This window comes from Hakea prostrata, chromosome 1 (assembly GCF_041222555.1).
Source record: "Hakea prostrata isolate BN-2017 chromosome 1, UWA_Hpros_2, whole genome shotgun sequence".
Taxonomy (NCBI): Eukaryota; Viridiplantae; Streptophyta; class Magnoliopsida; order Proteales; family Proteaceae; genus Hakea; species Hakea prostrata.
Window position 1 is genome coordinate 67,066,406 of NC_142600.1, and position 21,841 is coordinate 67,088,246.

Below are 21,841 nucleotides of genomic sequence, written 5' to 3' on the forward strand. Positions count from 1 at the left end.
TTGGAGGAATGTTCCTTCTCTCAATTCCTAGGTTGGTTAACTATGATGTAGATCACCTAGCAAGGAGGGCCTTGTCGGTTTTGACTACAACTTGATAGCTTTTATCCGATCCTAGGTTGTAGTCTTTATGTAATTCTGTAGTCTCGATTTAGTCGTCTCAATAACTTGGGCTTCGTTACCCAAAAAAAAGAAATATATTTTTTCAAGTGTGCAATCCATAATTTCTTGCTACCCATAATAGGCAACTATAGTTAAGTACTAGAATTTTTATTTTTTTTTTGGGTAAGAACTAAGAAGTACCTAGTTTTACTTTTACACCCGTTATACCGTGCAACCTGTAAAAAAACTCAAAAAAGATATTAGCATTCGTTCGTTCTTACCGGAAAAGAATTCTCTGGTTTTTTTCTTAATCAAAGAGATACCTAGACAGCATCCATCAATTACCGGAACGCTCAAGAAAACAACTGAAACATCTAAAAATCTCTGAAACTTTCGAAGGCCAGCTCCAACCATGGCGGCTGGTCGAGAGGACTCAGTTGTAACAATCGGAGGTAAAGGTTCATCTCTAGCTTCGTCATCGGTATACGCCATTGCCAATGGTCTCGCTCAGGTAAGAATTGATTCTGCAGTCACTGAGAGGCTACCAAAGGAACACTCCCTCTCTACTGTTCCCTTGCACAACTCGAAATCGAAATTTCTAACCCTAGAAGAAGCCCGAGCTGCTCTTGTTGTTCTCCTGAACAAGCTTGCTCTCTGCAACGCTGGTGTTCGCGACGTTCTTCCTAATTTGATTTCAGAAACCCTAAATGCTGGGTTCGATCATGAAAGATTGGATTTTGGTTCTGCGTCTGCGTTTCTGGATTCATTTTATGGGTTGAACTCGAAGAAAACCCTGGAGGTTGGGGTGACGGATGGAGAGCTGGCTGTGTTGGAGAACTCTTCTGCCGCTTTGGTTGGCATTTCTTCGCTTTTGGATCATTCTTCTTCCATTTTGTCCACTGTTGTAGATGTAGTTGCTGCCCTGTCATGTGAGGCTACGAAAGCAGACATATCAGCCTTTAATTCTGTGGATTCTGGCGACGGTTTCTCTGCAAAAGACGAGATTGCTGCCGCAAGTGACATGAAGATTCTACTTGCTGATTCTAAGCTCGTAGGCCGGGTTGATTCAGATGCGGTATTTGAGATTCCAAAGGTCCATGGGAGCTTCAGGGAAGTGGTGAGGTCGGTTCACGCAAGGATGCGGGTTGAGCTGAATTCTTTGGTGAAAGTGGGTAAAGGGAGCTCTGGCAGTGGTGGCTGTGGAAAAGTTTTAATGAATACATTATGGCCACTGGCATCGGCTCTTCAGTTTCTAGGTGAGAGTAGCTTGCGTCGATCAAAATTGAATGTAGAGTCAATTAGTTCTATTGATTTTAGGACTCAGGTGCTGGAAACTCTTGAGAGAAGTTGCCCTACTTCAAATGTTTTAAGTATTGTGTTTCGTTCGATCTGTGAAGCTAAATGCGAAGTAGATTATGTTGGCTTTTTTCATGAAATTTACTGTCTATTGCTTAAGGTCAGAACAGTTGTTGCTTGGGAGGCAGCATTAGCATTATTTTCACTTGAGAAGAGTGAGTCAAATGAAAAACCCCGAGGGGCTGCACCTGCAAGAGCGGAGGTTGATGGAGGCAATGCACGTGCTGAAAGGAAGGGTGAGAAAAAGAAGAAGGTTTTGGGAAAGGGAACTACTGTTATAAGGCAAATTATCAAAGACAAGTTGCAGAATCTGGGTATAGATGTGGTTGAAAATGTTGAAGCACTGGCCCAGTTGGCTCTAAACCTTTCCTTGTTTTTTGATCCTAAGGATTCTGAGCTTGATACTTTCCTGCAGAAAGTAAAAGAAATTGTAGAAAGCAATGAATCTCGAAGGATTCCCAAAATTCCTAAGGTGAGGATAAAATGTACATTTGAATTTTCTTTTGAGGATTTAATCCATTATGCTGCGTTGTGGTGCAGTCCCATATTTGATTGCTGCTTAACTTTCAACAGATTTTTCCTCCTGTAGTATTTTTTTTATTGAATAGAAATTGATAGTGCTAAAGTCTGTTGAATAAATATTTGTGAACTCAAACTTCGATGATTGCTGTCTTGCTCTTCATCAACTTTGCCTACTGCAATATTATATATTTACTGATTCTTCTAATGCAGTTGCAACTGTATGCAGGATTTTCCATGATACTATTCTCACATATATTTTTGTGAGAAATAAGTTGCCATGATTGTTCCATAATATTCCTACTGAGTAAGTGAATATTATTATGTTTTTTTTTTTGTTGGATGAATAAATAAATATATTAAAGACAACAATGCCAAGAATACAAAGGGAGAAAAGGGGGAGGGGAAAAGCCTCTCACGGGGGAGACCTAAAGGAAGAGGTGAGACTCCAGGCACTAACAATTAGCCTATTCTTGGGAGAGTCAGTCACCAGGGGATGGGGAATAAAAAGAAGTCTAGAAGAGAATTCAAAACAAATAGTTTTCCAAATCATATCAAGGGATCTAGATTTTGAGGACCACTGCCTAAGGTTTCGCTCCCACCATAATTGGTGTATAATCGCACCAAACACTAGCTTACCAACTTGGTTGCAAAGAGAAGAGCCCGAGAAAACTCGCAAGCACCAGGCCCAATCTCGAGCAAAGCAGTAAGAGCGCCTCGACCTAGGCCAAATGGAAGCAAGAGCTTTCTCCCAAAGAGATCGGGAAAAGGGGCATAAGAAGAAAAGGTGCTTAAGATCTTTAGGACAGTTCCAACAAAGGTTGTAGTTAGGATTGACTAGGATGTGACGGCTAAGGAAAGCTTGGGTAGGTAGGTCTAGGTTAAGGGCTCTCTAGAGGGTGAGGGAATGACGGGGAATGTGACCTTTAATCCAAACAAGGGAGGCCCAAGGTGTAAGGGGGAGAAGGGAGTCTAAGGAGGTTCCAGACAGAGGAGGTGGAGAAGAGCTTGGTGGAGGTAGGAAGCCAGGTGGTGGTGTCACTGGAGATGCCAGTATATAGGGGAGGGAGAGAGTCCCACACATGTGTGAGTCTAGGGTGAGAGAGAGGGGACTAAGAACCATTAGAGATGAAGGTAGAGAGAGGGGTGAGCTTAGGAATGCGTGTGTCATAGACTGAGCGGGGGCTAAGGAGGGTAAATAGAATGACCAACGAATGCCAAGGGTCCAACCAAAAGGAGGTGGAGTATCTGGAAGAGATTTGGGTTGAGATGGAAGGAAGAGCCTGAGGGCGTAGAAGGAGGAGCTTTCTCCAAACCTAGGACGGGTTGGAGGGGATGGAAGCAGACCAGATGGAATCATATTTAAGCAATTAAGAATACACCCAGGAAACCCAAATGGAATTATGCTTGGAGGCAATTTTCCAAATGAGTTTCAGGAGACTAGGAAGGTTAATATCGGAGATACGACTAATGCCCAAGCCTCCTTCAGATTTTGGACGACAGACAGAGGTCCATTTGATGGGATGGAGGAACCTGGTGGACTCTTGACCTTTCCAGAGGAAGGCACAACAAAGGGCCTTCATGGCCCTGATTGTGGCTTTAGGAATGGAGAAGATTCCACACCAGTAGAGGTAGGAGGACTGAAGAATAGAACAGATGAGCACGACTCGACCAACAAAGGAGAGGAGCTTGCCTCTCCAAAGTTGAAGTTTTCTCCTAATGTGGCCAAGCATGGCAGAGCAGTGATGACGGGTGAGGCGGCCAGGGATAAGGGGGAGACCAAGGTAGGTGATAGGGAAGGAACCCAGACGAAATCCAGTGAGGAGGAGAAGGGAGGAGCGGATAGAATCTAAAACTCTAGAAACAAAAAGGGAAGATTTATCCAAATTGACCCGGAGACTAGAGAGGGCCTTGAAAGAGGAGAGAGCATCGAGAATGGAGGAGATGGAGGAATGGTCAGCTTTAGCAAAGACCATGAGATCATCTGCAAAGGCAAGGTTAGAGAGATTTAGGGATTTGCATTTAGGGATAGAGGAGATGAGGAGCTGGTCCGTTTTGGTTTGAAGAAGGCAGGAGAGGACCTCAAGAGCCAAGGAGAAAAGGTAAGGGGAGAGGGGGCAGCCTTGACGAATACCCACATAGGATGGGAAGTATCCAACAGGGGAGCCGTTGGTGATGATAGAGAAGTGGGGGGTGGATATGCAAATCTCAATCCAATGGATAAAGGGAAGAGGAAATCCCATGGCAGAAAGGGCTTCACTAATGAAATCCCAACAAATAGAATCAAACGCTTTGTGGAGGTCAACCTTGAGAAGTGCTGTAGGGGAGTGGCCAACACGATCAAAACCTCGCACAATCTCCGCACAGAGAAGGATATTGTCTGAAATGCTACGCCCATATATGACAGCAGATTGGTTGGGACTGACAAGAGAAGGAATGACACGTTTGATTCGGTTTGCCAAGACTTTGGCAATAAATTTGTAGAGGAGATTGCAAAGAGATATGGAACGAAAGTTAGTGAGGGAAGTGGCTCCAGGCTTTTTGGGAATGAGGCAGACGAAGGTATGGTTAATGGAGGAAAGATGCGAAAGGGTTAAAGAAGAAACTCCGAACGGCATGGATAAGATCGTCCACAATGAAGTCCTAAGAAGCCAAGAAGAATCCCATATTGAAGCCATCGGGGTCGGGAGCTCTATTGGATTTATGGGATCGAATGGCCGAAATGATTTCCTCATTAGTGGGGGTGGAGCTGAGAGAGGCAGTGAAGGAGGAATCAACAAATTTGTTGAGGAGGGAATGGAGTAAAGGGGGGAGAGGAGGGAGGGGAGACGGGGAGAGCAGGTGGGAGAAGAAAGACATGACTTCCGCTTTGATGCTAGGGGGATCATAGATCCAAGAGCCATTACTAGAGAGCAGACAAGGGATGGAATTGAAATTATGGCGAGCTTTTAGGGAGCGATGGAAGTACGCGGTGTTAGTGTCCCCAAGCTCAAGCCATTTGATTCTAGCTTTTTTACGAAGGAAACTTTCTTCTTGGGAGATGAGGGAAGAGAGGTTTAGGGAGCAAGGTTTAAAGTATCGGTATCGAGTATCGTATTAATCAGGTTATTTTAAGAGACGTATCGTCCTGTATCGAGTATTGTATCGCTCTGGCTAATGTATTTCAATGTAATACAATTGAGACACGTATCGAGATGTATCGTATCAGTTGGGTCAAATATGGATACATATCGGTTAGCATCGTATGGTATCGTGGGATAATTTAAACCTTGCTAGGGAGAGAGATTTCTTCTTGTCCGCCAGCGGGGAGTGACTAGGGTCAGCTAGGAGAAGATTTTGGACCCTAGAGAGCTCCAAATGACAGGAGGAAAGGCGGGAGGAGATGTTACCAAAAGCATAGGAGTTCCAAGACCAGAGGGTAGATTTGGTGTTCTTGAGCTTCTGGGAAAAAGCAACAAGAGGAAGGGAATGGCAATAGACTGGCTGATTCCAGGCAAATTGGACAATAGGGAGGAAGAAGGTGCTGGAGGTCCACATGTCAAAGAATTTGAAAGGTTTGGGACCAAAGGAGAGGGGTCCAAGGATGTGAAGGTGGCAAGGGGAATGGTCAGAGAGGGAGGGAGGGGAAAAGGAAGAGAAGGAAGAGGGGAGAAGGGAGAACCAAGGCTCATTGACAAAAAAACAATCGAGCTTCGAGGCGATGTGGGCATCTCCAAATCGACGGTTGTGCCAGGTTAGAGATGGCTAGTCCGTTGGAGATCTGAGAGACCCACATCATCAAGGCAAGAATTAAAAGCATCGATCGTCAACGGGTTAGGTAAAGTTCCACAAGCCCGTTCATGAGAGAAACAGACAATGTTGAAGTCACCTCTGATACCCCAGGGCTGGCCAATAGTAGAGGGATAGATGGTTCTGAGATCGTTCCAAAGAGGGGATCGGTCAGAGGGGCAATTGAGACCATAGATGATGGTGAGGAAGAATGGAAAGGGGGGTAAGATGAAGATGCATGAGCTGGGACGTAGTAGAAATAAGAGAGGATTGAAATTTGGTCGAGTCCCATAAAATCCATATGCCCATTAAAGGTAGAATTGGAATTAGAAAGGAAAGACCAAGAGGGGGCAATGGAGAGGGCAATCCAACGGGCATTGTCGGAGTGGACATGTGTTTCTAGAAGAGCACAAAAAGAAGCTTTTGAATTGTGAATAACAATTTTGACTTCAACTTGTTTGGCAAGGGAGTTGAGGCCCCTAATGTTCCAAATAAGATCAATTATTGAGGTAACAGTTGGGGGGGGGGCACTAGAAGAGCTATTGAGGAGGCAAAGGGGTTAGTGGATATTGTCAAGTCATACAAAGGGGGGGGGGGGACTCACACAAGGGGGAACCCAGGGTGGAGGGAGTTTCAAAAATGCTGGCATCTATGGTGGAACAAGAGCTAGGGGAGTTCAGGTCGTAAGTTGAAGGATGGGAAACCATGCGGTCATGGGAGGGGGGGGGCTAGATAGAGGAGGCAGGTGGGGGTGGTTAGACGTTGGAATAGAACTAGAGTTTTGGGTCTTATGATTCGGGTGGTTGGGATGGGTTGGGTTAGGTAATGGGTTGGTAAAGATGGGCTAGTGGTTGGTTTAACAGGAGATGGGCTTGGGCTCACAAAAGAGTGATGTTGGTTTGATGTAGGATGGTTTGGATAAGTCATCGGTGGGCTTGGGCTAGTAAGTTTAAGAGGATTAAAGTTAGGAGGGGATGATGAGGTGGGCCTAACCGAGATGGGATAAGCCCGTCAAAGGACCCAAAGGGAATAAAAGGTTTAGAAGTAGGTTGAGGGCTGGGGTACTTTAAAGTCGGAGGCGGTGATGGGAGGGCTGTTTGGCTTAAAGGGGAAAGGGGGTGTGAGACAGAGGGAGAAAGGTGAGAGGTAGAAGAGGGTTTCATAGGGCCGTTAGCCCAGGGTCTGCTACCGCTAGCAAGAGAGTTAGGACATACTTGGAAATCTTGGGAGCAGGTGAGCAGGGGCTCAGCATGAAGCAACGATGAGCCAGTAGCAGCTAGAGATGAGGTAACATGAACAGAGGCCAAGTCAGGTGGCAGCAAAAGAATAGGCGGCAGAGAAGACTTCATTGGCGACAGCAGCAAGGAGGCTGAAGCGTCAGGTGGCAGCAGTGTCAGATTCAGCATGGCGTCACGATCAGGGAGCAGCTTTTTCAGTCTTCTTCTACGTCTCCGGTAAGTTTTTGCTGCCGGAGAAGGAGAAGGGAAAGTGGTGTCAGCAGCAACATCTAAAGAGCATTTCTCAAGCCTGTCTATGATGAGGCGAGAGGAAGCAGTAGAGGTGGCAGGAGGCAGCATCTTTTCTACGGTCGGCGGCGGTAGACAAGAAGGCGGAGAACCCAGTTGAACAGTGGGCACAGGATCTTTAGACATCAGCGGTGGATGAGACTTCATTGGACAAGAGATTACCGGAAACTTTGAGGTGGCAAAACAGTTGACATGGTCATGTCCAAAGGAATCGCAGACAGAGCATCTATTAGGTATCCAATCGTAAACAAATAATTTGGTCATAGTGGAGACCAAAGTCATCTTCAATGGAGATACAAGGGGTAAGGGGTTTGTCAGTAAGAACATCCACACAGATTCGAGCATAGGAGAGCCGTTGCAGGTTAAGAGTCTTGGGGTCAGCATGGAGGGGACGACTGAGGGCAAAGCCAATACGGCTGAGGCAATCAGAATTCTAGAGTTCTAGAGGAAGGCCAGGGAGATTAACCCTCAGTGGGAGGGAGCTAAAGTCTACCCTGTGAAATGGCTTTGAAGGTTCCCAGGCTTTTGTGAAGATAGGCGCCTTGCCAACGAACCAGGGAGAGCCTTCAAGGGCTTTGGCTTTGCAGGAGGCAGAGGGAAGCTTGAACAAGAAAATACCAAAGTCAATGGCAAAAACTTCCAGAGAACCTTGAGCATGCCATTGCTTGGAGAGGGAGATTTTGATAACGTTGAGAGGGGGGCAAGGGCCAAGAAATTGGCCAATAACAGCCAATTTCCAGCGGAGAGCTCCAGGATTTGTAGCAGAGGAGGGGCAGTGGACAAGGGGATAAGGAACTGAGGGGGTTGGAGGAATGAAGGAAAGGGAACATTCGGTTGTGGGGGGAGGAGGTTGGGAGAAAAGAGAATTCCAGAAAGGAGTGGGTGAAGGTGAAGATGGAGAGGCTGATGGATTGCTGGGGTTGCTGGCGAATAGGTTCTCAGGGAAGGTGGGGTGGTGGTGACGAGGAGGCTCAGTCATCGCTCAACTAGTTTGATTCTGAGTATTATTAATGTTGTTGCTATAAGATATGTTTAATTGATGAAGTATTCTTTTCTTTTTTTTTTAAATTTTTTTTTTTGGGGGGGGGGGGGGACTATAAATGGATGAACCAGCTCAGCTCATACATCCTCTGTTAGGTGTGGGCATTAACAGATATACAGGGTGTGGAGTTGGTTCCTCCAAACCTCGTCCTTGTTTCTAGTTTAACCTAAGTCCTGGAGGTGTACAAGTAATTTTCCTTTCGGGTGAATAACGAATTACTATGTTGCTATCTGCTATTCCTGAGAAAACTTTTCCTCACCCAATACCTCCTTTTTGAAATATTTGTTGCATTTGTTTAACTCCTCACTTCTATGCTTTTTGGTATTTCTGTCCACTTCAGTATGCGGATTTCTTGAATGGATTTTCTGCTTAAACTGTTTAACGTATTTTTGTTTCATATTCATTAGGGTACTCGAGATTTTGCTAAAGAACAGATGGCCATAAGAAAGAGAGCGTTTTCAATCATAGAAGAGGTATTTGAGAGGCATGGAGCAACGGCCCTAGATACTCCTGTTTTTGAATTGCGTGAGACTCTCATGGGAAAATATGGGGAAGACTCAAAGTTGATTTATGACCTTGCAGATCAGGTAAGTGTGTTATTGTTAGCTTTTGGGTGTGCCTCGCTGAAGATTTCAATTGTTTTCTGAACTACTGTTGTAGCATCTTCAAAAAACAAAGAGATTATGGATGATTATCCAGAAGTAGTTTTGCTAGTTTGCTTTTTCATAGTTCCTGGTAACACCCTGCATCTGATCATACCTGAGTGATGGAAAAAGTGAAGTGCATGAGCACAAAAGATTGGTTTGACATGACTGCTGCTTTGATTTATGTACTCTATGGTCTTGGCTTTGTGTATACAATCTTGACTTAATATTCCCCCATCAATTAGTTTTGGTAAGCCATCTAATTGGAGTATTAGTTATTGTGGGACCATCATTCTCTATTTGTTTGGTTAATAGGTTTACATTTTTGGTTGTGAACTTTTTCTTTCTATCTTAGATTTATTCCTAATTCATATCCTGTTTTGTGGCAAATCTTTCCCTTGACTATTGGACCTTTTGTTTGTATTCAAATGTCATAAGCTATTTATTAGTTTTCTTATCATTCCTTTTTTCTTACAAATTGTTGGTACCCTTTATATTTTTCTTTTTCTTAAATTTACAAATTTGCAAAATCAAATCAAAAGAGAAAAGATAATTTTTCTCCATGGATTTCATAGAAATTATAGATTAGAAATCTCAATCTCAACCTAGAAAAGAAAGTAGAAGAGTTAAAAAATGGTACCTTTCATATTTTACTTAATGGTACCCTCTTTTTTATTTAACTACCTTCTACTTTTCATTATAATTGCTCATTCGTTAAATTATTGGTACCTTCTATTTTTACCAAATCCTTGATACCCTCATGTTTTTTTGTTGAGAAACACGACTTTGGTAGAATGGCTTGAAAAGATCAGTGTGATCTCAAGCCCTCTATTTATAATAAAGTGAAAAGAACACTATTACATAAATACCTTTACTTGGGTAACAAGAACAAAATTTTTAATAGAGTTGAACTCCTAGTAGAACTCAACCAACACTCCCCCTCAAGTTGACGCATAGATATTAGTCATGCCCAACTTGCCTAAAATAGGAAAGAAATCTCCTTCCTTCAAACCTTTAGTGAAAATCTGCCATTTGGTCTCCAAATCTCACAAAAGACATGCAGATGGGTCCTTGTTCTAGCTTTCCTTTAACAAAGAACCTGTCAATTTCAATGTGCTTGGTTTGATCATGTTGCATGGGATTGTTGGCAATACTAATGGCAGCTTTGTTGTCACAATATAGCATTATAAGGTTTGGAACTTGGACTCAAATATCTTCTAACAGGCCTTTCAACCATAGTAGCTCACAAACTCCAAGAACCATAGCTCTATATTCAGCTTCAGTACTGGATAAAGCTACCACATCCTGTTTCTTACTCCTCCAAGTAATTAGATTACCTCTAACAAAGGTACAATAACCTGAAATTGACTTTCTGTCAGGAGACCCAGTGTAGTTTGCATCAGTCTATGCTTCTACCCTTAGATTATTAGTGGGTGATAAAAGTATTCCTTGTCCAGGAGTTCCTTCAAATACCGCAATTCTTTATGTGAACTAAATATGGATCATGCATGAATTGGCTCACTATCCCCACGGCAAAAGCAATGTCTGGTTTGGTGTGGGACAAGTAAATAAGCTTTCTTATCAGCCTTTGTCCACTGGTTCTCCCTCTTTGTCCTTAAGTTTAGTTCCAGTCTCAATAGGGGTATCAATTGCTTTACACCCCAACATTCCCACTTCTGATAATAAATTTAGGACATACTTTCTTTGGGATGTGTATATACCCTTTTTTGATCGAGCCACTTCAATCCCTAGGAAGTACTGTAACTTCCTTAGATCTTTAATCTCAAACTCTCTACCAATAAAGTCCTTTAACCTTTGAATTTCTTCACCATCCCTGTGATGACAATATTGTCTATATAAACAATAAGAAGTGTGATATTGGTACTTGACTTCTTGACAAATAGTGTATGATCAACAGTGCTTTGCTTGTACCCTATAGATGTACTTCCTTCTGGAGGCGTCCAAACCAGTATTTAGGAGACTGTTTTAACGCATAATTGACCTCTTCAACCAACAAATTTTCCCTACAGTAATGTCATCGGAGGAACCATGTGAGATTTTCATATAGACTTCTTCCTCCAACTCTCCAAGTAAGAATGCATTCTTTACGTCTAGTTGGTGTAAGTTCCAGTCTTTGTTCAGAGCTACAAACAATGGAACTCTGATGGTGTTTAGTTTTGTAATAGGGGCAAAAGTCTCATTATAATCAATGCCATAGGTTTGGGTAAACCCCTTTGCAACTAGTCTAGCCTTCAACTTGTTGACCAATCCATCCATATTATGTTTAACCACAAGCACCCATTTGCAGCCCACAGGTTTTTTTCCTAGAGGAAGTGTAACCAGCTCCCAAGTATTATTTTTCTTCATTACTTGCATTTTGTCTACCATAGTTGTCTTCCATCTCTTATTAGCATAGGCTTTTTGCCAACTTTTAGGAATATAAATAGATGATAGAGAAGATATAAAAGCATGGTAAGAGTCAGATAAAGAGTCATAAGAAACATATTTAGCTATGGGATGCTGAGTATAAGATCTAACTCCTTTTCTAACAGCAATAGGAAGATTAGAAGAAGATACCTCAAGGGGGACAATAAAATCTAATTTTAGAGTGAGGGACTGAAGTGGTAATGTGTCACCTTTCTCCGCCTACTTTTGCCAGTTGTATTCTTCCTCTGATAAGTTTGCACCTCCTTATTCTGGTCAATCTTGTTTTGAAATACCTCAATAGTGTGCTTCATAAGAGTGGTCTCCGCCTGACCAGGTTCAAAAATCGGAGGGGGAGAATTAAAATCCTCAGGTTTACTGGTCAAAGTCTCTCTTTGGATAGGAAACTTTTTTTGAACTCTTTAGTTGTGTTGTGGTGGTGTGTGGGAGTCTATGTGTGTGATAGAAAGTTCTAAAGTTGGAAAGAACACTCCCTTCTAGGACTCTTCCCCTTGAACACTCTCTTTCATGCATATATCTTATTTAGTTGCATTTGCAAATTCTATTTATGTCTTATGGACTATTGATTCTCTTTCAAACCAGGAACCATGGAACAAAATTTGACCGAAATTACGTTAATTTCGGTCGAAATGCCTGCATATTTTCAAATCGAATTGAAATGCAAGGACAGGCACGAAAAGTGTCCTGTATTTCGGTCGATACGATACGAAATATCGACCCAATATGATATCGAGCCAAAATGACACAATGGTATGCTATAAAGTGTCCATTTTCGACCTGTTTTTCGACCTATCGTCAATTTCAAGCCTATCAAGCCATATTGCCTCAGACATTTTGACCCTTTTTTCAAATTTTTTTTTAATTTTTATTTTGATTTCTCTTGATTTCATCCCTCTTTTCACCTAATTTCTACTACTCCATTTCATTCAAACACTAGATTTGCTCCTCCATTTGTGCATTTTCTCAAATCTTGTAAGGTGAGTAACCAACTTCCTCATTTTTTTTTATTTTGTTTCGTTTGTGCCTTAGATCTTCTTGGATTGCTTCCAATATAAGTATGTTTACTTTAGAGTGTTGATCTATGAATTTATAGTGTCAAAATTAATTTTTTATTCTTCTTACTATTTTTTTTTATTTTTCTGTTATTAAAAATTATTTAGTAAATTATGTATATTGCTAAAAATGTATATGTATAGTAGATGTATGAGCTTCAAAGTTAATGTATGTGAAGAGTTGAGACACCATATTGCTGTGATGATGTTGAATCAATTTTATTCTATTAATTATGTAATTTTACTGTATTTAATATATATATATATATATATATATTTAAATAATTAAAAAACTAATTAATTTCTGTTTTAAATTTAAAATAGGAGGCTATTATTGGAAGCATGTATGCAATTTTTGGAGCATGTTGTCGAGCCTTTTAAGATAGTTAGTGTGTATTTTATATATTAAAAAATACTTATATATATTTTTTATATTTAAAAATAGGAGATTATTATTAGAAGCATGTATGTATTTTTTTGAGCATCTTGTGGGGCTTTTCAAGGTACTTAGTGTGTATTTCTTGTGTCAAACACTCTCTTTCTTGTATTTGGTAACATTCTCGCTTCTTCTCATATGTAGTATATACTCGGATGTTACATTTTCAATGGTTTTTTGGTAAACTAGTAGTTCTATAGTGTTTATTATGCTTAAAATAGATAGTATACAAGAATTCAAATTATTTTAAGTCCATTTGAAGCCTGAAATTGAAGTTACAATTGTCAGAAAAAAAGTGTCCAGTTTTGGTCAAAATTTCGACCGAAACATTGAAATTTTGGCCTTTTGCAAGGTCGAAATTCCAGTTTTGATCGAAATTTGTTCCTTGCCAGGAACAATTATATCGTTGGGAGTATTTTTCAGTCACGCTAGTTGTAGCTTGGTTGGCCAAAAGTCATAGTAGGCATGCAATTCTAATGTTATTTACTTGTTGAAGTTGTAAAATATTTAGTAGTCCTATAGTAGAATATATGTTCAGCCTTTAGGTGGTTCTTTTATCTTTTTATAATGTTATCTAAAGAGTTTGGACTTGAGCTTTAAGTCTAATCAAAGCCATACGTGACCTACGTTAGACATCTTTTGCTTTTTGTCTTTGCATTTCTCATGAGAATGAAGAACTTAATACTTGTGTATCTTGTTTTTTTAGAAAATAATTTTTTGGATGAACTTTTCGAGAAGATTTTAATTTGTAATTTTGATCAAAATGAAGGACTTCATGCTTTCATGGGAGTACAAGTGGAAGGGAATCATTGAAATTGTTATGAATAAAATGATAGATTCTTTATAGCTTGTGAAAGCATCAGATCATAACAAAATTGTGTTGCATGCTTAACTACTACATATACGTTATTTGGTGCGTATGATGTTGGGCTAGTGGGATGGATATTAAATAAAACCAATTTGGAGCCATAAATATCAATCCCTTCCTTGATTATGTGTGTATTTAAAACATGCTCAACCCTTATTTTGCTCACTCATTCTCCATGAACCTTGTGCCTCTCTGTCCACAATATTAACTATCCATAAATTGATGTAGGACAACCAGCTAGAAACCAATTCAAGCCAGCATTGAAGGCCCCTCAAACCGGCCAGCTGCTCCTACTTGAGATCCCTTGCTCCACAATTTTGACCAACCAACCTGGACTGCCTCAATGGGACAAAAATCACAAAACATTGTAGAATGGGGGCCAAAATACTTCTCATGTCGCTGTTCACGTGAATAGTGTCACAAGCAATTATTTGGCAAATCAGGAATATTTCATAGAGGATTTTTGGGGCCCAAAATCAGATTGCATGAAGGTTTTATTCTTGGGAAATTTAGGACCTTAATTTAGTTTCTATTTTCGGAACGTTTTATTGTCGCGAGTTCTTAGGATATTAGTTTCTATTTTCAATCTTTTAAGTTTCTATTTCTTGTAAAGCTTTAGCCAAGCTATAAATAGGCCTTGAAATTGCCATAAAAAGAAGACTTTTGGAGGTTAAAAAGGGATGAATTGAAGCTATAATATCGTGGGTTTGCAGCCCCCCCCTTGTCTCTCTCTCTCTTCCCCCTCCCCGTTTCTCTTCTTCTTCTTCTTATGAGTGTTCTTCTCCTTCCCCTTCTTCAAGATTAGTTCTTCTTAGATTTCAACGTCTTTCCCCTTTCTTTTATATCCTTCTTTCTTTTTTATCCCATCGCTCATTAATTGGTATCAGAGCCCAAACCTGGTCAATCTCCTCTCTCTTGCGATCTGTTCAACCTTCTTTCAATTAGGTACTTTTCTTCTCCTCCTTGAGATATTTTTATCCCTTGTATTTTTTTTCTTCCTCCTTTTGCTTTTCCCTAATTTCTTTTCTTAGTTGTTTTGACTGAAATATGTTGCAATCACCTGTCAAATCTTTTTTTGTGGTGCCTATTGTGAGGCAAACTTTTTCTATGAAATTTGTGGAAGAGGGAGAAATTGATGCAAGACAACCAGCCAGGAACCAACCCGAACCAGCATTGAAGGCCATCTCAAACCTGCCAACTGGTCCAATTGGAAGGTTCCCTCGTTCCACAATTTTCACCAATCCACCTAAATTGCTACAATGGGACAAAACATGAAGAAGGGAGGCCAAAATACTGTGCATGTGAACAGTGTCACAGCCTATTATTTGGCATATTGGCAATATTTCATAGAGGATTCGTGGGGCCCAAAATTAGAGTGCATGAAGATTTTATTTTTGGGAGATTTAGAACCTTAGTTGATTTTCTATTTTGGTAGTCTTTAATTCCATAAGATTTTACCGTCACTAGTTACTAGGATATTAGTTTTTATTTTTCAGTGAACTAAGTTTCTATTTCTTGCATGGTAAAAAATTCAAGGGAAACTTAAGTTTCGACTGGGTGAAAATGGGAAATTTAGGTGGAAACTTGGGAAATTTTGAGGAAACCGAGGACTTTTCCGTACAAGTTTCGACATCAAATTTTGACGGGTTTTAGAGAGTATTTTGGGGTGAAATTTTGTATTTAAGCTAATTAGAGTATAAAGAACGCATTGGTTGTATTTTGCTAAAAAAATCAATGTAGATATGTCATTCAATGAACATAACATCAATGTAGAGTTGTTCGAAAAGTATATTATAAACTTAACTCCTTAAGCATATAACATTTAATATATAATTTCTAACTTCAAAATAGTTGACAATAAAAGGAAAATACAACTTAGTGCTAAGAGGAGTGCCAATAGTGGATTCATCTTGTGAGCTGAGTAGTACTATGCCTGTAACATCCTCTCCTCCAACCAACGAACATAGACATCCCATGACATTTCATGCCTATGGTTGTCAAGGTAATCGACAACTGTAACTTTATGAGTCTGGTCATCAACATGCTTAAGATAACCAGCTTGAGGGAATACACACTTTGGATAGGGAAGTCCTGATGGAGGGGGGATTTGTCGTGGTATTTGGGAAAACATGAAATACAACAACAACAACAATAAGCCTTGTCCCAACTAAATGGGGTTGGCTACATGGATTCTTGCCCTCCAATCAGTTCTGTTCGAGGCCATGCTAGATACAAGGCCTAAGCTATACATATCATTTCTCACCACTTCTCCTAAGGTTATCTTAGGTCTACCCCTAGCTCTTCTAGTTCCTTCAATATGGATTATATCACTTCTCCGTACAGGGGCATTTGTAGGTCTCCGTTGAACGTGGCCGTGCCACCTCAAATGACTTTCTCGAAGCTTATCACTTATGGGAGCAACTCCGAGACCAACTCTAATATGATCATTTCTTATCTTAGCCATCCTAGTTTTGCCACTCATCCATCTTAGCATCCTCATTTCTGCTACATTGAGTTTATCTATATGATTCTTTTTAATAGCCCAACACTCTGCACCGTACATCATAGTTGGTCGAACAATAGTCCTATAAAATTTTCCTTTAAGCTTGAATGGAATACGCCGATCATATAAGACCCTGGACGCACCTCTCCACTTCATCCACCCTATTTTAATTCTTTGGGAAACCTCATCCTCTAAATCACCTCTTTTACTTATGATTGAACCTAAGTACCTAAAACAATCACTCTGAGGAATCTCTTTATCGTCAAGTATCACCACCTCATCATCTGCCCAATCATGACTAAAGTTACAAACTAGATATTCTGTCTTCGATCTACTAAGTTTAAAGCCTTTTGATTCTAAAGCTACTCTCCATGATTCTAATTTGGTATTAATCCCCACTTGGGTCTCATCAATCAACACAATATCATCTGCAAAAAGCATACACCAGGGGACTTCATCTTGAATGTCTTTGGTTAATTCATCCATTACCAGTGCAAATAGATATGGGCTTAAAGCTGACCCTTAATGTAGCCCAACTGTTATCGGGAATTCATTACTTTGTCCCCCCACTGTTCTAACACTAGTCACCGAACCATCATACATATCCTTAACTATATCTATATATTTACTTGCAAAACTTCTTTTCTCTAGGACTTGCCAAATTAACGCTCTAGGGACTCTATCATAAGCTTTTTCTAGGTCAATAAATACCATATGAAGGTCTTTCCTACATTCTCTATACCTTTCCATAAGTCTCCTACTTAGGTAAATAGCCTCCGTTGTAGATCTTCCCGGCATAAACCCAAATTGGTTCTCTGTAACTGTAGTTACTTCTCAAATGGGTTTCAATTATTCTCTCCCATAACTTCATCGTATGGCTCATCAATTTAATGTCCCTATAGTTATTACAACTTTGAATATCTCCTTTATTTTTGTAAATTGGAACCACAACACTTCTATTTGGGGAAACATGAAATAAACAAAAAAATTAAAAATTTGGGAAAGCTACAAAATTTATGGGAAAAAGTCCCAAGTTTCCACAAAATTTCTCAGGTTTTCACGAAATTTCCCATGTTTCCACAAAATTTCCAAAGTTTCCCACGAAATTTCCCAAGTTTCCCATGAAATTTGGGAATTATTTTCTGTCATGAACCAGCTGGTCCAACTGGGTTGAACCAAGTTTCGACAGGTTTCAAGGTTTCGACAAGTTTCGACGAAATTTCAACAGTTTTGATTGAAATTGAGGACTTTTTTTCGGTCCTCACTAGTTTCGTTTTGGTTTTTCCAAAAATGCCTAGAAATTTCGCAGGTTTCGACTGAATTTTGTACCATGATTTCTTGTAAAGCTTTAGTGAAGTTATAAATAGGCCCTTGTATTGCAATCAAAGGAATACTTTTGAAGCTTTAACATTGTGCATTTGCAGCGCCCCTTCTCTCTCTTTTCTAATCTTCTTCTTGCGAGTGTTCTTCTTCGTCTTCCCTTCTTCAAGTCTAATTCTTCTCGGATTTCCTCTACTTTCCCCTATCCCCTTTGTCTTTCTTTCTTCTCTATTCCATCCCTCGTTACAAATATAATTATAATTAATTTTTATTTTTATTTGAATTATAAACATATTTGATTAATGTTTACAAACACCCTGTTTTCCTTTTGTTGTGGAGGAGAGTTATTTTTTCTTAGCCCAATTTATCTCATTCCCTTTGACCTCTTACCCAATATGCCACATCCTAGAATTCTCCCATAGTCTTTCTTTCTCACAAGTTCTCTCATTCTCTTAGTGCATCACTCCTAAAATATTTTTCTTTATTACCCTAGCATATATAAGGCCACGTGCATGTTTTTGTGTGTATGTATAAGTATTGCCCTAGCATGTATAGGGCTGCGTGCATGTTTTTGTGCGTAGGTTGCACAAGAGGTGTAAAAGAGAACCAAGGGAAATAGGAGAGGGTAGATAGAAAATTATAATCAACAGAACTGAGAAGGTGCAAATATTCTTTAAATTCTGTAGGTTGCGTTTGATTGTCCGGGTAGGTAAAAGTGAAAGTGTTTGGGGGCGTGATGAGGTGGAAGTGACGTGGAAGAAAATGAGTGGGACCCACTTAATGTTTAGTTGAATTATGTACTGTAATAAAGCCAAACACGGCCTTATCATGCCTTCACTTCCATCAAATAACCAAATAACATGTATGTTTGGTAAAGTGGGACACAATTTCCACACACACCCACTCTTTGGACAATCAAACATGGCCTTGTAAGCCTTCTGGATGTACTGTTGAACACAACAAAAACCTATATATTTTCGTCTCTTCCTAGCTGGAACTTTTTATTCTTTTTTTTTTGTTCTTCCGGAACTTTAACCTTTTATTTGATGTGTTTGATAGGGTGGTGAGCTATGTTCGCTGCGGTATGACTTGACTGTGCCATTTGCTAGATATGTGGCCATGCATGGTCTCAGTTCATTCAAAAGATACCAGATTTCTAAGGTATACAGAAGGGATAATCCATCTAAGGGGCGATATCGAGAATTCTACCAATGTGACTTTGATATTGCTGGTCAATTTGAAGTGATGGGGCCTGATTTTGAGGTTATCAAGATTTTGACTGAACTTCTTGATGAGTTAAACATTGGTGATTATGAGGTATTCCTCTTTTACTGGAGCTGGATGTTAATATGTTAGAATTGGTGTTCTTATTTATTATTTTTCCTGTTGGTGTTGCAAAAGGCTTCATAGATAGCCGTCTAGATTAGGTAGGCAGGGATGGCTGCTTGATTTGAACCATGTAGAATTATGCCATGCCCTATACAACCATTGGGAATTGTGTGTAACTGTACTCGGCACCTGCCTGAGTTAGGCTTCTTTGTATGGCTTACCATGTAACTGATTCTTTACCTTGTAATTTTAGCTGTACCAGTCTTGGACTGAAATTTTAGGTCAAAATAGCCAAAGGAAAGGGGTATTATATTTGCCCTGTTCAGAAGCCTTTTTGGACTAATATTTGGTTCTGGACTCCTTGGAAGTAGTTAGTTTTCTTGCCTTTTCTCTTGGCTGCTCACTGGGATCTTTTTTGTGGTCTAAAAGCTTTAGTGTTTCATCCTTTCTTCAACAGATCAAGTTGAATCATCGAAAATTGCTGGATGGGATGCTGGAAATTTGTGGTGTACCAGCTGAAAAGTTTAGAACAATATGCTCAAGTATTGACAAGTTGGACAAACAGTCATTTGAGCAAGTCAAGAAGGAAATGGTGAGAAGAATGTACAATATGGAATATCGGGTTTACTTTGCTTCTGAAAAAAGCTACTGTGTTGACTTTTCATTAATATTTAGTGCATGTTGTACTTGGGAAGGGCTGCTATATATGCATGGAATTTTTCTTTTCAATTTGTTATTCATATTGGAGGCATTTTTATCTGGCATTGTAGTCTTAACTATATCCACTGGAGTTTGTTATCCATATTGGAGGCATTTTTGTCTGGCATTATAGTCTTAACTATATCCATTAGAGTGCCTTAGTGAAAAACTTTTTACTTAAGGAGGTCAAGTTTCTCAAGAGAGTGATTACTGATTAGTCATTTTTATTGTGAACTTTTTGTCAGTCAATTAGCATGCAATGCTTTAATCGGCTTAAGTTATTAGGATTTGATTTAATCTTTGTCATGATTTAACAATCTTTCCTCTGGTTCTGATTGTTACTGAGAAGCTTAACTGAAAATTTTCGGCGGTTTGATTGGCTTTATGTGCTGTTACAAATTTATTACATTTTTACTGATATTTGATAACACTGGATGAAGAGGGTACCTCTTAAGCTCTTCTCTTATGTTTAAGTTATACGTGATGATTTATTTTGCTCCTGGACTAGGCTAGGGAATTGTGATGGGCATTTATGGATGGCTTCTTAGAGGTGAATCTTTATTTATTCTTTTTGGCAAGATTTTTTTTTTTGGGGTGGGGGGTGGGGGGGAGGGGGGAGGTGTGTTGTTTGTTTGTGAGAAGCACGGTTGTAGGGCATTGTCCAGCTAACCAGCTTGGCATCGGTGCACCTTGACAACTATATGGCCTTGGTTATATTTAGTCATTGCTTTCAGTGCCTTGGGTTGCCTTGACGGTGAGATAGTTATGTTCTGAGAAGCTTTACATTTTCCGCTAATTATGTGTGAGTCACAACTCTGTGGTTTGCCTCAATGTGAGCACTAAGAGAATGCCTGAAGGCTTGCAGCCTGCACTTCAAGAATGAGGCTTCTTACCATGCATGTGCCACTTTTGCTCTCTTTGATTGGGTTTCTATCTCATTTTAGGTTGATTCTTAAATAAGTCAATAGCTAGTTTTCTGGTCAAGAAATTGAAATGTTGCATCAATTGAAAATGTTTTAGGAATAAGAATTCCATTTGATGATTCAATTTTAACAATAGTTTCTGTGTGAACAATGACAAAGTGAAAGCAATGTTTCTCTGTGTTAACAATGACATAAATAAAAGCAATGAGATTAATAAGAATGGTGATGGTGACAAAGATAGTAATAATAAAGTGCATTACTATTGTCGCAAAGTTCCGTTGACTTTTGTAAGTGTTTCCAGGCATCTATTCTGCCCTACTGACTGATGTTATTTCCATTTTGATTGTTGGATGGGGAGGACTTCGTCTAGATTAGTGTTAGGCCCCCGAGATCATGAGTCGGGGGAGTTGCCATAACTGACACATGGTGGGTTATAAAAAGGACGGAAAGTATGAAGAAAGATTATTGATTATTATGTGAGTGACTTTGGGCGGCCTTTGGCTGAAGGGCAGCATATGCTGTGGTGTTGACCATTGTAACCAGTTTATCTTTATCTGTGTTTGTTCTTGATTTCAGTGATTAGATATTATTAGTTCTTGTATATGACTCACGGGTTCCTAACAAATTGGTATTGAAGTGCGTAAAGATCCGAGGGAAGGAAGATGGAGACCAGATTATCCATGTTTTCCGTCGAAGGGAATGTACAGAGATGGCTTATGAAGAATACTCTTTTTTGGGGCATGCTTGATTGAGTACAAGGATTGATTGGGTGTGGCTCTTCGACACTTGGAAGGGGAAGCATTGGATTGGGTCTACTGGGGAAAATGGCTGGAGTTTGATTGGGCAAGCTTCAAGGATGCCTTGAAACTGGACTTTGGTGAACAAGCCGCTGTAGTGCCTAGAGAGACAGGAGACATAGATGGAGCAGGTTGAGGACACTTTTTGCACTGTGGTTCATGAAACATCAGTATTCAAATCAGCTGAAGCAGGGAAAGCTGAAGACACAAGATGCTTTGAAAATTTTCAGAGCCATTCGAGCATGGGGTGAAGGTGTTACAAATTGAAACAATTGCGGTGAAGCATCGGTTGAATTTTTCCTGGAGGAGGAAGAAGGGGTCGACGGAAATGGAGGATGGGAGAAACAACGCCAGGATAGAGAGGATGAAGGCTGGGTGGCGAGATCTCTGGCAAAACCATCATGGATGAAGGTGGAGGCGACAGTAGTAGCACTTGTCGGGCTGCACTACTGGCATTAGAGGAACCGCATTGCATCATGGAGGCTGTTACTGCATGATTTGCGGTGTCACTTAGC

General features: G+C 40.2%; 1 protein-coding gene across 1 annotated transcript in view; it reads left to right on the forward strand.

Annotated features, from left to right (window-relative positions):
* The first annotated feature begins 345 nt into the window (after positions 1 to 345).
* Positions 346 to 21,841, forward strand: part of LOC149029495 (Class II aaRS and biotin synthetases superfamily protein) — a 31,606-nt gene continuing 10,110 nt past the window's right edge. Inside the window, exons 1-4 of the mRNA XM_089141900.1 lie at positions 346 to 1,927; positions 8,718 to 8,897; positions 18,638 to 18,895; positions 19,365 to 19,499. Of these exons, the coding sequence (XP_088998026.1) occupies positions 512 to 1,927; positions 8,718 to 8,897; positions 18,638 to 18,895; positions 19,365 to 19,499 (1,989 nt within the window). The 5' untranslated portion in view covers positions 346 to 511. The remainder of the gene's footprint in view (positions 1,928 to 8,717; positions 8,898 to 18,637; positions 18,896 to 19,364; positions 19,500 to 21,841) is intronic.